The sequence below is a fragment of the Bos javanicus genome, chromosome 8 (genome assembly GCF_032452875.1).
Source record: "Bos javanicus breed banteng chromosome 8, ARS-OSU_banteng_1.0, whole genome shotgun sequence".
Taxonomy (NCBI): Eukaryota; Metazoa; Chordata; class Mammalia; order Artiodactyla; family Bovidae; genus Bos; species Bos javanicus.
The window spans coordinates 63,272,751-63,289,521 of NC_083875.1; the positions used below are offsets into that span (position 1 = coordinate 63,272,751).

The 16,771-nt window shown below is 45.9% G+C and overlaps 1 protein-coding gene across 2 annotated transcripts in view; it reads left to right on the plus strand.

The window, feature by feature from the left end:
• TMOD1 (tropomodulin 1) overlaps positions 1–16,549 on the plus strand; it is an 89,001-nt gene extending 72,452 nt beyond the window's left edge. For both annotated transcript variants that reach the window (XM_061425746.1, XM_061425747.1), the window contains exons 9-10: positions 7,276–7,420; positions 14,958–16,549. In XM_061425746.1, the coding sequence (XP_061281730.1) occupies positions 7,276–7,420; positions 14,958–15,022 (210 nt within the window). In that variant the 3' untranslated portion in view covers positions 15,023–16,549. The remainder of the gene's footprint in view (positions 1–7,275; positions 7,421–14,957) is intronic.
• Positions 16,550–16,771: the final 222 nt, after the last annotated feature.

Below are 16,771 nucleotides of genomic sequence, written 5' to 3' on the forward strand. Positions count from 1 at the left end.
GAATTAGGCTCTACCTTTTGGAGGGAGGAGTGTCAAAGAATTGCAGGCTTTTTTTTTGGCTGCATTGGGTCTTTGTTGCTGCACTCGGGCTTCTCTTTACTGTGCTGTGTGGGCTTCTCATCGCAGTGTCTTGTCTCATTGTGGAGCACGGGCTGTAGAGAGCCCTGGCTCAGTAGTTGCAGTGCATGGGCTTTGTTGCTCTGCAGCATGTGGGATCTTCACAGACCAGGGATCAAACCCATGTCCCCTGCATTGGCGGGCTAATTCTTAACCACTGGACCACTGGGCCAGTCCTGCAGGCATGTTTTAATCAGCAGAGTGAGAATCATTTCTATCCTTTTTCATTGCTGCCGTTTGACCAGAAAGGCCTTTCTAACCAGCAGAGCAACCCAAGGATAGAGCAGGCAACTCAGAGTTGTGTACTCCCATCCCCAGGGGAGTGTGTAAGTGGAACAGAACAATCTGGCAGCTGTAATAAAGGAGGAAATGTTAATATCAGCCAGGATTTGGGACTCTGAAGTTGGATTAGATAATTCCCAAGGCTCCTTTCTGTTGTTTTTTTCAAGTGTTCTCAGTTGTCCATATTTTCTGGATTAAAGAAAAGGCCAAAACTGGCCCCATGAAATGTATCAAGTGAGCTTCTCGGTGTCCATGGCACCTCTGTCCAGCTCCAGGTCACAGCTCAGTTGCACCTGAGTTGTTGGATGGTTTCATTAAGTAGTGAATCTGATCATCTTCTCCTCAGATTGATAATACATGGTCAGAGTAAAGGCTGAGGGAGCAAGAGGTGTCATACACTCCTGAAGGGCACATCAGTGTTCGTGTCCTTTGGGGAGGGCAGTCACACATTTAATTCAAAATATGCCTGTCATTTTAACCCACCAATACTATATCTCCACATCCAGCCTGAAGAATACTCCTACCTCTCCAGCAAAGCCCACTCCTGCATTGTGTATGACACGGAAAACTGGAAGCAAATGAAATTATCTGTCTCGACTAGGGCATCCCATGAAGCAGTTAGAAGGAATGAGGTAGTTCTCCACGTGCTGACCTGGAAAGATTCCAGAAAACATTAAATGAAAAAGATAAGTTACAGAACAATAAGTACAGTATGAATCCATTAAGGGAAAAAATGAAAAATAAGAAAAATCTGTCTATTTTTGTTACATATTGCATAGAAAAAAAAAAAATCCATAGGAACACATCCTGTTGGCCATGGTGGTTTCTTCTGTGGAAAGCGGGTAGGACAATAAATGATGTGAAGGGAGACTTTTAATTTACTCCATCTGCTTTAGTATCATTATTAGAATTGTTAATAATGAGATAATATTTACTCACAAGTGATTTAGTTTTCAAGCATGTCTGAAGTGGGGCAAAAGTTCTTCCCGACCTCCTCTCCCTGGCCCTACTGCCAGAGTCTGCTGCTCCACTTCAGTCTTCCCACAAGAGGCTCCTAAGTGTCTTATACACACTGTCAAGGTCACGTCTTAATTTGTTATGCCATCCCAAGCAAGCTAGTGATAGACTCAATGCAGGCTCTGGAGGCCTTAAAGGTCACGGAGCCTAAGCCTCCCCCAGCAACATCTAGGAGACCCTTACAGGATGCAGTCTGCCATCTCTTCACACACCTCCAGGGACGAGCAGTCCACTACCTCGCCAGCCACTGTTGATGGTTAGATGGCAATCTGCACGCCGAGCCAAGTCTCCCTTCTGAGCTCTTTCAGAGGCACTCGACTGAAGTGGGAACTAGCACAGGCTCTGGAGTACACTGTGCAAGTCCTTTCTGCAACTGACTAGCTCTGTGATCGGAGGGAAATTTCTTAATATCTGCTTATCATGTCTCTTGTTTATAAGATGAAAGTTTTAAGAATACTACATATTCCATTGGTTTATAGGGAAGAGAAATTGACTTAGCTTATGTAAAGTGCTTATGCCATGCCTAGGACACAATGATCACTAGATAATAAGAGACCAGAGTTTTAGTCCTGACTGTCTGCAAGGCCCCCTCTCTCATCTATGAAGTGATTGACGTTCTTCTAGTCTCAGAGTCCCTGGAGAAAGGAAGGGCTTGAGAAGGTAGTAAGTAGGAAGCTTCTTACGATGTATGCACATTTTCTATTTTAATGTAAAAATGTAGTTTGGGTCAGAGATTAACACTCCAGGCAGACAGGCTGTGATTATCTAATGTTCCCTCTGGCACACACCTGACATGTCTGCATGTATTCCAGGGCTGTCGGAGAAGGTGGTGCTGGAGCATCCTCTGAAGTCCTTCCAGCTCCAGCTTCAGCTCTAGCCTTGGCTCTCATTTAAGCAGAGGAAGCACAGCCTGGCTTCCATATACACACGGGCTCAGTTTACTCATCCCCAAGTCCAGGGCTGCCGACCTCCCAGGGAAGGAGGGCAGTCGAATGGGGCAGTTTGCATCTGAGTGCTTTGTGCTCTAGACCAGGCGGCACGATGTGTCAGCTTTGCGAAGCGGCCCCTGCAGTCATTGGCAGTCCCTCCACTCGGGACGCTGGTGCTTTTAAGACTAGTCCATCTTGCTTTCTAGCAGAGCTTGCCTGACAAGTGACAGCAAGGAGAGACCAGGCTTCCTGCTTAGTGGGGTGGGCGGGGGACATGCCAGTTCCTTACTGGGGTCGCAGTCTGTATCATCTGCCAGACCAAGCTGGCCAGAGCCCAGGACTGTGCTGGGTCCTTCGAGGACAGGCCTGAGCTCTTCCCAGCACTATCAGAAGCCTTGCCAGATGGGCTGGTGGAATCTTACCATCCTCCCTCTGCCTGCCCTAGTCAGCAGTTCCGGCTCTGTCTGAACCCACACAAGCTCCGGTGAACTCAGGATACCTGGGAGGAGTTCTTTATCGAGAGTCTCAACTGCAGTTCCACACTTGTCCTTTTGGATATTGGGCTGATGTATCTTCTCAGCCTCCCCAAGTTGCTGTGCACTGATCATATTCCTATTTTTTCCATTCAGTTCAATGCCTTGACCTTGCCCTAGAGATAGGGTATTATGTGCTCCCTAAGGGCTCACGGTCTAGGTTAGCAACCATCCAACAGAATTTTGTGTTGATGGAAGTGTTCTATATCTGCACCAATATGGAAACCTCTAGCCACTGGCTCTTGCACACTTGAATGCAACTGAGGAACTGAATTTTAAATTTTATTTAACTTTTAATTGAAGTATAGTTGCTTTACAATATTATAGTTTCAGATGTACTGTGATTCAGTATTTTTATAGATTATACTCCATTATAAGTTATTACAAGATAATGTCTATAATTCCTTATGCTCTACAAGATGTCCTTGTTGCTTATCTATTTTATATGTGGTGGTTTGTAGCTCTTAATCCCCTATCTGTATACTGCCACTCCCCACTTCTCTATCCCTGCTGGTAACCAATAGTTTGTTTTCTATATCTGTGAACCTGTTTCTATTTTTACTATATATATTCATTTGTATTTTTTTTAGATTCCATATACATTTTATTTAGTTAAATTTTTTAAAAAATCAATCAAATATGGGCAGAGAATCTGAATAGATAGTTTCCCATAGAAGACATGCAGATGACCAAGAGGTACATAAAAAGTTGCACAAAATCACTAATCATCAGGGAAATACAAACCAAACCACAATGAGCTATCACCTCACACCTGTTAGAATGGCTATTATCGAAAAGATAAGAATTAACAAGTGTTGGCAAGCATATGGAGAAAGGGAACCATTGGGCACCATTGATGGGAATTACAATTGGTGCAGCCACTATGGAAAATAGTATGGCTGTTCTTCAAAAAATTAAAAGTAGAACTATCATACAATCCAGCAATTTCACTTCTGGGTGTTTATCCAAAGAAAATGAAAACACTAATTTGAAAAGATATGTATCCCTATTCATTACACCAGTATTTACAATAGCCAAACATGGAAACAACCAAAGTGTTTGTTGCTGGGTGAATAGATAAAGTAAATGTGGTATGTCCAATGGGATATTATTCAGTCATAAAAAGAATTAATTTTTGCCATTAGTGACAGTGTGGATGGATCTAGAGGATATTGTGTGAAGTGAATTCAGAGAAATATAGATACGATATCCTCTCATCTGTGGAATCTAAGAAAAAAAAGAGAGAACAGATTGGTGGTTGCTAGAGGCAGCGGGTAAGGGGTGGGTGAAATGGGTGAAAGATGTCAAAAGGTACAAACTTCTATTAATAAGGTGGGAGGGGGGTTCAGGATGGGGAACACATGTACACCCATGACAGATTCAAGTCAATGTATGGCAAAACCAATACAATATTGTAAAGTAAAATAAATTAATTAATTTTAAAAAAAAGAAAAAAAGTAACACATGGAGGTGTAATGTACAGCATGATGATTATAGTTAATAATACTATATTGCATATTTTAAAGTTTCTAGGCGAGTACTTTTTTTTTTTTTTGGTTGTGTGGCTTGTGGGATCTCAGTTCCCTGATCAGGGACTGAACCTGGACCACAGCAGTGAAAATCCGGAATCCTAAACACTGGGCCACCAGGGAACTCCCAAGACTAAATCTTAAAAGTTCTCATAATAAGAAACTATGTAGGTAACTGTGTATGGGGATGGATGTTAACTAGACTTAGTGTAGTCATCACTTCACAGTGTATATAAATATCAGATCATTATACTGTATGTCTGAAACTAATGTTATATCATTAAAAAAGATTTAAAGAGCCCAGTGCAGCTGGTGACTGCTCTACTGAACAACACAGGTCTAGTGGGAGAGACAGTTACAGAGGCAGGTGACCCAATAATGCAGATTGACTGGGCTGGGAGTAGAGAGGGACATAACAATGCTTGAGTGTCAAGTAGGGAAAGATGGTTTCCAGAGGTAAAGATCAGGAAGGCCTCATCAGGGAGGGGGCATCTCCGGTAGCTATTAAAACATTGATGCTGGGAAAGAAGAAGGCAGGAGGAGAAGGGGATGACAGAAGATGAGATAGTTGGATGGCATCACCGACTCAATAGAAATGAGTTTGAGCAAACTCTGGGAGATGGTGAAGGACAGGGAAGCCTGGTGTGCTGCAGTCTATGGGGTTGCAGAGTCGGACACAAATGAGCGACTGAACAACAACAAATTAAAGCATTACGGACACGTCAACAGGAGGGTGAGGGAGGGTAGGAGCATTCCACATGGAGGCAAGAGGACACGTGAACCTTTAGAATGGACCTCTGCCTGCATCAGGCATCGGGTACCAGACTCTCCACCCCTGGGGTAACCAGCCTGAGGAAAGATTGAGAGAGGAAAGGAAGGCGAGGACAGAACTGTGCAGGGCCTGAGTGCCAGCCTGCAGAGAAGGCAGGGCTTATCCTGTATGGTTATTGAATGAACTGAGACCCTATATGTTGGGCACAGGGCATGGGGAACATAGTAATCTCTCAATAAATGGCAGCAGTTATCAGCCGTGGGGAGTCATTAGTGGTGCTTCTGTGTTTGCTTGCTGCTTCTCTAGATCAATTTGGGAGTATTGCCCTCTTAGCAGTATTAAGTCTTCTGATCCATGAATATAGGATGTTTTTACATTTATTCAGGTCCTCTTTAATGTACAATGCTGTTTTATAGTTTTCAGCATGCAAGTCTTTGTTTCTTTATTGAATTTATTCCTAAGTGTTTTAATGTTATTGTAAATGAAATGATTGCCTTAATTTCACTTTGAGGTGGTGGTTCATTGCTGGTATGTAGAAACACAGATGGGTTTTGAATACTGATCTTAAACACCCTGCAAGCTTGCTGAATGTGGTGATCAGCTCTAATAATTGCTTTTTGTGGATTCCTTAGGGTTTTCTAGATACAATACTGTGTCACCTGCAAATAGAAATAGTTTTGCTTTTTCCTTCTCTATATGGTGACTTTTCTTTCTTTTTCTTACTTAATTGTCCTTCAGACAATGTTGGTGAAAGTGGACATTTTTTGGTTTGTTCTTGTTATGAGGGGGAATATCTTTAATCATTAAATACCATGTTAGCTTTCCTTCTGTGTCTTTTTAAACCTTTTTAAGATTATGTTTACTCTTTAATATCTTATACATGGTAACAGAAAACCCAATACAAAAAGAAAACAAAAACTTCCCAAGCTCATCACCATACATTTGCATATGTATGTGTGTGGGAAATACAGTTTACTTTACGTAACAAGTACAACCCATCTTGTCGCTGCTGCTGCTGCTGCTGCTGCTAAGTCCCTTCAGTCGTGTCCGACTCTGTGCAACCTCATAGACGGCAGCCCACCAGGCTCTCCCGTCCCTGGGATTCTCCAGGCAAGAATACTGGCGTGGGTTGCCATGTCACTAGGCTTCATCTATTCAATATTGTGTCACAGAATCTTTCCAGGCTTGGGCCCAAAGAGTCACACTGTTATTGTACAGCTGCCCATGTTCTACTGTAAAGCTTAACCATCTTTCATTTGAGAAACTGCTTCTTGATGAATGTTTGTTTCCCTTTTATTCCCACTATTATAAACTAGAAGGATGAATATCCACATCATATCCTTCCCAACACTATGTATTGTCATGTTTTCCTTTCCTTTTCATCTTTGTCAGATCATCACTATGGATCTGGGGGTAGAGAACTAGCATAATCAGAGTGAGGCTTTAGGAAGCTAACTCTGGCTGTCCCAACTTTCTGTGTGACCTTAGACAAATCCTCTTCCCTCCCTGGGCCTGTTTCTTCATTTGTAAATTGAAGAGATTTACAAATCTCTAGTCTAAAAGATGCCATCCAGCCATCTCATCCTCTGTCGTCCCCTTCTCCTCCTGCCCCCAATCCCTCCCAGCATCAGTCTTTTCCAATGAGTCAACTCTTCGCATGAGGTGGCCAAAGTACTGAAATCACCTGGGGAGTTTTAAAAACCGTGCACACCCGAGTACCGCAGCCAGTGATTTAATTAGTATGAGGGATAGCCTGGGTTGTGGGATTTTTAAATCTCCCTGAGACTAAACGATATGAAGGTCCTTCCTGCTTAGATAGTCCAAGAAGGCTGCTGTGGGGCAGCGGAAAAATTTCTTCTTGGCGTTCAGCAACCCTAGGTTTGAATCCCAGCTCATTGACTCCTGGCTGCCTGACCTTTCAACTTCTCCACACTTCCGGCTTCCGGTTGCCCTGCTCTTGGAGTGGGCGGGGGCAGGGAAGTACTAAAATCCCAGCCCAGCGCTCGGGGTTTCTGCGAGTAGAGAAGATCTAGGTGCCGCACGAGTGAGCAAGAAGTGACTGTTTGTTTGTTTTTTCTTTCTTTTTTAAATCAAAGAGCCAGCCTCTGGGCAACAAAGTGGAAATGGAGATTGTGAGCATGTTGGAAAAAAACGCTACGCTCCTCAAATTCGGCTACCACTTCACCCAGCAGGGACCCCGGCTGCGAGCGTCCAACGCCATGATGAACAACAACGACCTTGGTGAGTGGACCTAAGCCCCCTAGCCGCCGCCTGTCATTCTTCGTACCTGTCGGAGGAGATATGGCAGGGAAAACTCCACTGCTGCTTTGCCCAAGGCAGGCCTCTTCCTGGGCCTGACTGTCGGTTTTCATCCTAATCCCATACTCTTGTTTTCCCTGTTTGCGTCTTGCTTCCCCCCGGAACCTTCCCCAGACTGCCAGAGCCCTGCCTGCAGACGCCGCCGAGGCCAGGCCCTCCTCCCCAAAGGTAGCTCAACTCAGCACAGGAGTGGGCCCAGAGCGCACCCTCAGCCTGTTAGCCTAGTGAGTGAAACGTAGGAGGCACAAAGCCAACACTGAGTCTCTTCCTCTTCTGAATACCTTTTTTGGAGCCCAGTTCAGTTCAGTTCAGTTGCTCAGTCGTGTCCGAGCCCAGAATCCTCTCCAAATCATACAGTCTGGCCCAAGCCCCAGATCCCAAAGCCATCAATCAGCCTTACTACCCACACCTGAAGCCTGGGGGATTTGATATTGCTTTTAAAGTAAAGGTTGAAAATGTTGACTTCATAGTAAAGTATAACAGGTTACATTCATTTAATCTCAGTTACAGGCATAGTTTGTATTTTTTCCTAAAAAAATAAAAAAGAAAATGTCACAATCTTTCTTAGCAAATACTGAATAGAAATACAAGTCAGTTGAACAAAAAGAGAGACCAATCACCGACTTAGTTCCAGATGCTAATTGTTCTCAAGCTGTGTGGGTAGTTGTTTCTCCTGTGTTTTCCTGCTGCCTGCTTGAAGAACTTGATAGTGTCCAAAGAGGAGTATGTTTGATGAGGCTATAGGAAAATAAGAGGAGGGGGGGGACAAAACAAGAAAAGGAGTGGGCCTGTTAACTTAATTGATCATTATATTCAACTGTGAGTTACCTAGACTCAAAGGCAGAAGACAAAGCAAGTTATACTATTCTTAGAAGGAAACAATGCATTTTTTAAAAAGAAGAAAGCTTCTTTCTGAGATTGAATTATGAGCTAACTGTGTTTTTAAAGGATGATGTGTTCAGTGAGTTTTTCATAAAATTTGAACCTGCTCTAAATGTGTTTCTTTTTGCTTAGTTTTTGTTTCTGACACTCAGTAAAATGCAAGGAGCTTAACGCTAAAGCACATCTCAGAGTTCAGGTGTATCACTTCCTGGTGATGAATCTGAAGCTAGGTTAATACACGGAAGGCCTAGAAGAATGGGGGTGAGTGTGTAGGTGTGTATGCACGAGGCAGGTACTCACAGAGCCACTGCTGCTGCCAAGTCGCTTCAGTCGTGTCTGACTCTGTGCGACCCCATGGACTGCAGCCTACCAGGCTTCTCCGTCCATGGGATTCTCCAGACAAGAACACTGGAGTGGGTTGCCATTTCCTTCTCCAATGCATGAAAGTGGAAAGTGAAAGTGAAGTCGCTCAGTCGTGTCCGACTTTTACCGACTCCATGAACTGCAGCCTACCAGGCTCCTGCGTCCATGGAATTTTCCAGGCAAGAGTACTGGAGTGGGGTGCCATTGCCTTCTCCCTAGAGAGCCACAGAGCTACTCAATTCAACAAACATTTGTCAAAGACCTATAGTGCACTGGATGTTGAAGGTATAGGTTCATGTTCTTAAGAAGCTATTTATTCATTTCTTCAGTTCAGTCGCTCAGTCGTGTCCGACTCTTTGTGACCCCATGAATCGCAGCACGCCAGGCCTCCCTGTCCATCACCAACTCCTGGAGTTCACTCAGACTCACATCCATCGAGTCAGTGATGCCATCCAGCCATCTCATCTCTTGTCGTCCCCTTCTCCTCCTGCCCCCAACCCTCCCAGCATCAGAGTCTTTTCCAGTGAGTCAACTCTTCGCATGAGGTGGCCAAAGTACTGGAGTTTCAGCTTTAGCATCATTCCTTCCAAAGAAATCCCAGGGCTAATCTCCTTCAGAATGGACTGGTTGGATCTCCTTGCAGTCCAAGGGACTCTCAAGAGTCGTCTCCAACACCACAGTTCAAAAGCATCAATTCCTCGGCGCTCAGCCTTCTTCACAGTCCAACTCTCACATCCATACATGACCACAGGAAAAACCATAGCTTTACCCCAGCTGTTACTTTTTTCTAGAGCTGCAGATCTAGAAAAGTCCATCAAACAAAAACGCACACCAGGTGTCCTGGTTTGTGAAGTGTCCTTATTTGAAATAAAACATGAGCAAACACAAACCACTAAGAATTATAATTATCACGGTGTAACAGAGGTTATTGTTGTTAAATCACTTAGTTGTGTCTGACCCTTTGCGACCCCATGGACTGCAGTGTGCCAGGCTTCCATGTCCTTCACTATCTCCTGGAGTTTGCTCAAACTCATGTCCATTGAGTTGATTCAACTATCTCATCCTCTGTCACCCCCTTCTCAGTGATAGCTACACTGAATTGTTGAGGATGGCCCATAACCTGGACTCTGTTGGCTCAGTTGTGATCTGGCTGCAGACCCAGCACTAAAAAGCCTTGAGTTGTATTCTGATACGCAGTAACCTCACTTTTTTTTTTTAAAATCTCAGATTAAACATCTTATGTGTCTCTCAGTGCCTGTCTCAGGGCTAATTGAGCTTTGGTCTTCCAGTGGCAAGATGGCTTGGAGGGCTTCTTCCTAGGATTAGAAGTTTCCAGATGAGTCAGGAGTGCTGGAGGCTAGAGGAAATGGCCCTTGAGGACACTGTCCTGAGAGTCTGTGTTCTAAAATGCAGGTCCAGTTTCTATCACCAGGGACTTGGTGAGGTCATGGCAGGAGCCTCGCATGCCATTGCTGGACGGGACTTCAGGCTCCTCCTTCCGTTCTCTTCTGGAGGAACTGAGGCCTGGGAGGGACTGCACTTCTGGGCAGTGGTTTGGTCAAGTCACACCTTTGTTAGTTACAGTGTCACACCTTAGTTACTGTGAGTACTTTGCGAGCACCTTTTGTGTGCCCAGGGCTATGCGAGGTGACATAAGCAGTAGCAGAAAGCCAAGTCCGTGACTCAGAAACCTTTACAACCCCTTAGGGGAGAAAAAGACTCAAAGTCAGACCCCTAGATTCAGGAAGGCCTACAAACTGTATGCAGACGAAACAAGCAAATAATTTGTGAGGACAGAGGCCAGTTAAGCCATGCCTCCTGGTGGGGGTGGGCCTGGGTCAGCCTTGTGAAGAACAGAGAGGTTGTGCAGGAGGTCGGCAGGAGTTCCTGGTGGGGTTGCTGGCAAAGGCAGGGTGATAGGACCCAGTATGCCAGATAGGAGAGACAGGAAGTTCTGAAAGGAAGGAGGAACTGTTATAGGAAGTTACACATGGTAGGAGAAGCAGGAGCCCACAGAGAAGGGAGGGAAGGGCATTGCAAGCAGAGGGAACAGCATGGGCAAAGGCAGGGACGATGACCAGGCACGTGGGGTGTTCATGGGAATGGGGGTGAGGGGGTAGGTATGGGACGCTATGAGCCAAAGGCCTTTAATGCTGAGCTCAGGACTTTGGTGAGGAAAACAGGTGGGTAGTGGGACAGTGGCAGTTTTCTAGGCGGGAATGACAGGGTATTAAAACGGGGTTCCCCCCGAGACCTGTTCAGCGGTTCCCTTGGGTTTTCCCACAGAAGGAATTAGAGCAGAGTGATCTAAGTGACTGCACACAACAGAGTACCAGTTGGTGAAGTAGGATTTTTAGCTTTAAAAGCAAATTGTGCCTGTTTTCTAACTTTTTTGTGAAAGAAACACTTCCAATTTTGATGGTGCATCAGTGTCCTCCTTTAAAAGAAATTCTGACTTTCTTTCCAACATGGTTTTTTCATCCTGCTCCTGATGCTCTGATGAAGCCGACAGGCTTCCGCATTTCCCAGCTGAACCCATTTGTCATTAGAGCCCAGCCACGGCAGTTGTGACTCATCTGATGCTGCAGTCCAGCGGCAGGGGGCAAGCTCTAGATGGAAGGGAACCGGCCTCTCCAGCTTCCTTCTCTCTCCAACCAACCTCTGAGCTGGCTCCTGGCCATGGGCCAGGTCTGCAGGGCCTAGGCTTTGCTTGCCTGCAAGGCAGGTGGGCTCCTCGGGAGACATGTAGTCTCCAAGGCCATGGGTCAGCCAGTGGCTCTGCAGACAGGCAGCCTGCCCAGGACCCATCCTGACTGGCGTGTCTTTGGTCCTTCCCGCCCTGGGCTCTTAGCAGTGTTCCATGGGAGAGAGCAAGGCATCAGGAAGGAGCCGAGGATCCCCATCTCAAAGGGGATGAGATGGAGAAAGTAGGGGATCCCTACTTTCCCAAGGTGGTACCTCAGGTGACTCCTGTCTCCACACTGTTTATAGCTGACAGCCAGGCTGCTGCTCAGGGTCCTGTAACGTTGCCACTGATGCTCTCGTCCCTTAATGAAATCTGAATTGCAGCCTCCAGGTTAAGACAGTTATATGTTTTTTTGGGGGGTGGGGTGGGGAGAGAGTAACATGTTTAAAAGCAGAAAACATTCGTTTCTGGGAAAGTCACTCCTTTACTGTTTTCTCAAGGTAGACCTAACAGGCACCCAAGACACAGCACACACACGTACCCCCCAAATCAGTTTCATCATCTTCGGAAAGAATACTACTTTCCTCACCATTTCAAGCCAGAAATCGGCACCTCTGTCTGTGCTTCCCCAACCTGGCCAGCCACCTCCTCACTATCCATGTCCCCTGGGCCCTGGTCCAGCCCTCATCACCCTTACCCAGCATTCTGCAGTGTCCTCGAGCCCCTGCAGCTCCTCTAGGGCCGGCATCTCACAGTGCTCATCCCACAGCATATCCCACCACTCTGCTTAGAACCCTTTTCGTGTTCCCACTGCTCTCAGGTTAAACTCCTTGACATGGCTTACAAGTCCCTTCGCAATCACAGCTGATACTTACATGGCCATTACTGTGTGCCAGGCACTGCCCTAAACACTTCAATCTTACTAACTCATGTAACATTCCCAAAACCAGGTGAGGCAGATACTGTTGTCATCTCCATCCTACGGTAAGGAGATGGGACCTAGAGAAGTAGTAAAGTTACCTGCTGTCAGTGGGCGGAAGTGGGACTGGATCTGGTAGTCATTCTGGCCCCAGCACCTGTGCTGTCTGCCTCCGCTCCGGTTGAGGCCCTGCCAGATTCATCTCTCGACACCCCAACAAGCCATTGCCTTGCCATATTGGTATTAACCAGTCCAGGAAGGCTGAGTGTCTCCCAGTGACCTAGACAAAAGCTGTCCTTTCAGAAACTATTACTCCTAATGCTCCCTGCACGTTCCCACCATCTACCCCTTTATCATTTGAGATTCAGTGGACAACTTACCCACCATCCTTGGAAGATCTGACTACTTTGTTCACTGGGCCTCTCATACTTGATGAGATCTACCAGCATACTTGTGATGTTTTATCTAATTTCTTATAGGTTTATCTTAGTCCCCTGTTAATCTTTATTTCTTACCCTTGTGCTTGACACATCACAGCACTCAGTCAATGCTGCTGCATATAAATGTATATAAGACATGCCTCAAAGGCATGATGGAGGTATAAAGCCTGGCAAGTGGTGGAGGGAGCGTAAGATGCTGATGGGGATTGGTCCAGATGGCTTGAGATGCTGGAAGGCTCTGACAGTGAAAGAGTCTCTGGCAGTTGTAATGATAAGCCATGTAGAGGAGTCTGCTTTAATGGAAGTAAAAAGCAGGTTGATTTGAAGGAACCTGGAAGACCTGGCATCTGCTCCCAGTTGTGTCTCTTATTCACTGTGACTTGAGGCAAGATACTTTTCCTCTCTTGACCTCAATTTTCTTCATTATTAAAATGGGGGAAAATAATACCAAAGTGGTGCCTTTCTTTTCTTCCCATCCAGTTCCTGTAGAAGCCAGTGCCTGGGGAACCGTGTGCAGATGCAGCCCAGCATACTTACTGAGGGCAAGTTGCGGGAGACCCCATGGGGTCCCTTTCTTACCTCAAGCCACGGACTGGGGCCTCAGGAACCAGTCCTGGCTCTGCTGCCTCGCCCTCAGGAACCCTGGCTCCCTTGTCTTCTCCAGGGGAAAGGAGCTGTCCCCTTGTGAGACCCAGATGAGACGTGTATGTGTACAGCCTGCATAGACAGGGCCTGATTGTACCGAGGGAGGCGCTGGACTGAGGCTCAAGATGAGTCACAGCCTTGGTTCCGTCTGGTACCAGCTCTGTTGCTTTGTTCCCTGCCGTACTTCCCTCATCCATGACATGGCAGTGGTGACTACGCTGACACTCTGGAATTGTTGGAGGGGCTCCAGTGAGGGGTTGAGTGTAAATGGGGTGTAATGCTTACTCAGCTAACATGGAGATGCTGCCAAGCCTGGCTTGTGTAAACCCTCTCATCACTCTGGGCAAACCTATTCTGCTTTTTGGGCTTTGGTGGTGGTTCCCCCCACATCTCCCCCCAAGCTGTTACACATTCTGATGGTCTCCAGGAATCTGGCCAGACACACTGTCTTCTCTCCAGGAGACAGCCCGCTGATTTGCGTTCATTGCTCTTTCCAGGGAGGTGCAGGGGAGAGGAGCAGCCCAGGCAAAGGCTAAACTCTAGGCCCCAGATGGGGCAAACTTTGTGTCTCCCCACCAGCTCCTAGCCATAACCAGAGTAACACACCTTCCTGGGTGGTTCTGCTTTATACGCTCAGTGTCATACACAGGCCGATTCGGTTCTTGGTACAGCTTGTAAGCATCCATCTGAGATCTAAATTTGTTTAGCTCAGGAACCGGAAGGTGTCTAAGTGTAGACAGACTTTTTCCCTCTCACAATAGCATCCTGTCTGCCACACCTGCAGCCCCCTTGACTGCCGCCCACTGGCTCTACAGCCTTTGACCTGCCTTTCTCTCATAGCTGATGTGACTTGCTGCTTGGTTTTCATCTGCAGACACTGTTTTGTTTCAAACACTCTCCCTTATTACAACAAAGGGGACCCTTCCCCCTGCCCCCCACCATCGCCGCCATCTCATAAGCTAATGACTGCGCCTGCAACCCCCTGGCTAATGCTTTCCTCTTGGCGACATTTAACTCCCTTGCTATGTGAACAGTGTTTGGACTTGATATTGTCTTGCCTCTGGGAAAATGTCAAGGTTAACCATAAGGGGATACAGATAATGCAGAGTAATCATCAGGGCAGATGCTGTTGTTGACACAGGCAGGCCGAGAACTCTGAGGAAGGGCCGAGGGAAACCTTACCAGCAGGTTAAAATTTCATTAAGATGGACTGAACTTAACCTCGATCTGACCTGGAGTAAGGATCTTCAACCATGGGGCCTCTGTACATGAAGGATGACAGTAGAGTTGGATAAAGCGGGCTTTACACCTGTGTGGCCAGTGCTTCACAAGTACTTTTTGAACGAATCTACACCACTACAGGCCCTCCTCTCAGTGAAGGCTCACAAGCTGTCCTTTAAAAACAACAGACTTCAGAGTGTGCTCAGCAAAGTTGTCAAGAAGCTTCCTGGTGCTTTCCAAGCCACGGTGGTGGTTCTGGGGCCCAGGGACAGCTGCTCACGTCTCATCTCCATTCCTTTCCAGTGAGGAAGAGGAGGCTGGCAGACTTGACCGGGCCCATCATCCCCAAGTGCCGGAGCGGCGTCTAGTGTGTGCGGGTGCCGACCACGCCTTTGAACTGGACGTGTTCTACTGATAAGCTGTGCTCTGCGGTGGGAACCAGAAGGCAGAATGCCAGCACAAACCCCGTTGTGGTTCAGTTCTTCATGCACTAAGGTTTTAGGTTAGCTAGTGGTTGTAGCTGAGAATTTTATAAACTATGGTTAATGTGAAGTTTTTCTTTAGTCACAGAAATTCAGTCTGTTTATTATTTAAAAACTAAGAAGCCCCTGAACCGGCAGATCTTAGTGAAGACGATGTTAGCGCAGCAGTGACTTAACCCCAGAAGTCCAGTTTCAGTGACCTTGGTATGTGGTGTTTCAGGTATATTTAAAATGTGTAACAGGAACAAACAGCACCCTCTTCCACATGGTTGAAAAATATTATAAAATATTTTATTACAAATTTGATCTTAGCTCTTTAACAAACAAATCATCATTCTTAATCCTCCTTTAAATTTTAAGAACCTCAAGATTAAAGTTGCTAAATTGATTTCTGGATCAAGAACAGTTTTTTTTTTTTTTTTTACTTAAAGACAAGCCCACAGAGCTTTGCCAGCAATCAAAGAACAGTCCTTTTGCTGGTTACCAGGGAATGATAGAAAAAGCCAATAATGAAAATTCAAATTTTAAAAACCATCCTTTTTAAAAAAAAACAAAAACCAGTTCCAGGCAACAAGCATTTTCCTGGGTGTTCTTTATCAACATCTGGGATTTATTTACAGTACTGGAGTCAGAATTGTTTCCTTACCGGATGCCAACCTTACAATGGATGTGAAAACCTATGGCCAAATACTTGAAAACACTCATAATTGCACAGTCAGTAGTGGGCCAATGCCTTATGTGAGGTAAATCACTGTTGAGATGAATTTCCAGTCCATCATGGCTTATGCTTACAGACTTCAGTCACCCTGTCACATCACTTATTAGAAAAGTCACCACTGATCTCGCCTGTAAATGAAGCCTCTCAAGGGCAATGGTGAAGAAAATCTAGATATTTAAGAATTAGGAAACCTGGCCAAACCACCCAAGATGGTGAATTCTGAAAATGTAATTTTGGCATCTCTGCCAGATCCCTTTTTAACATCACGTGCATCTCCTGGGATCCAGCAAAAATGTTAAGCCACACTGCCCTTGTGCCTTTTAATATACCACAGTGCCAGTTAAACTAGTATTTCTGTTGCTTGGGGAGTTATTTTCATGAGCGATTCAGCAAATCTTAGAACAAAGGACAGGCCAAAGATCAGACGAACATAGACTAAGCTGCGGAGCACTGAGCAGAGAGGCTTTTGATGAAAAAAGTCTTGCATACTGAACTGTAACGATGTGGACAGTACAGGGTAACCAGAGATGGAGCCAGGGCCTCACCGCCATGGAGGAGTGTCTACTGAGGCTGCAGGAGTGGCTCTGTGCTGCAGGGACAGCCAGCCCCATTCGGCTTCTCCTTGAAACACAATTGCAGCTGTATTCTGCATCACTGGAAACTGCAATGTAATATTAAATCTGTTGGTCTATGGATGGCTGTTCATGTGTTTCTTGGGACTTGCGCCTGATGTGTTGGCCAGGGGCTGGGAAACCACCACAGCAGTGCTCAGTAACCTGACGCAGGCTGTCTTGTGTTCTGAGGTGTTTACCTAAAAACTACTACCCAGATGTCAGGGTCTTCAAGCTCATAATGTGGTTCTCTCAAAGACGCTTCAGAGCTAGTAGGGTGGGTGTTGAGGGAAGCAGAAACTATTA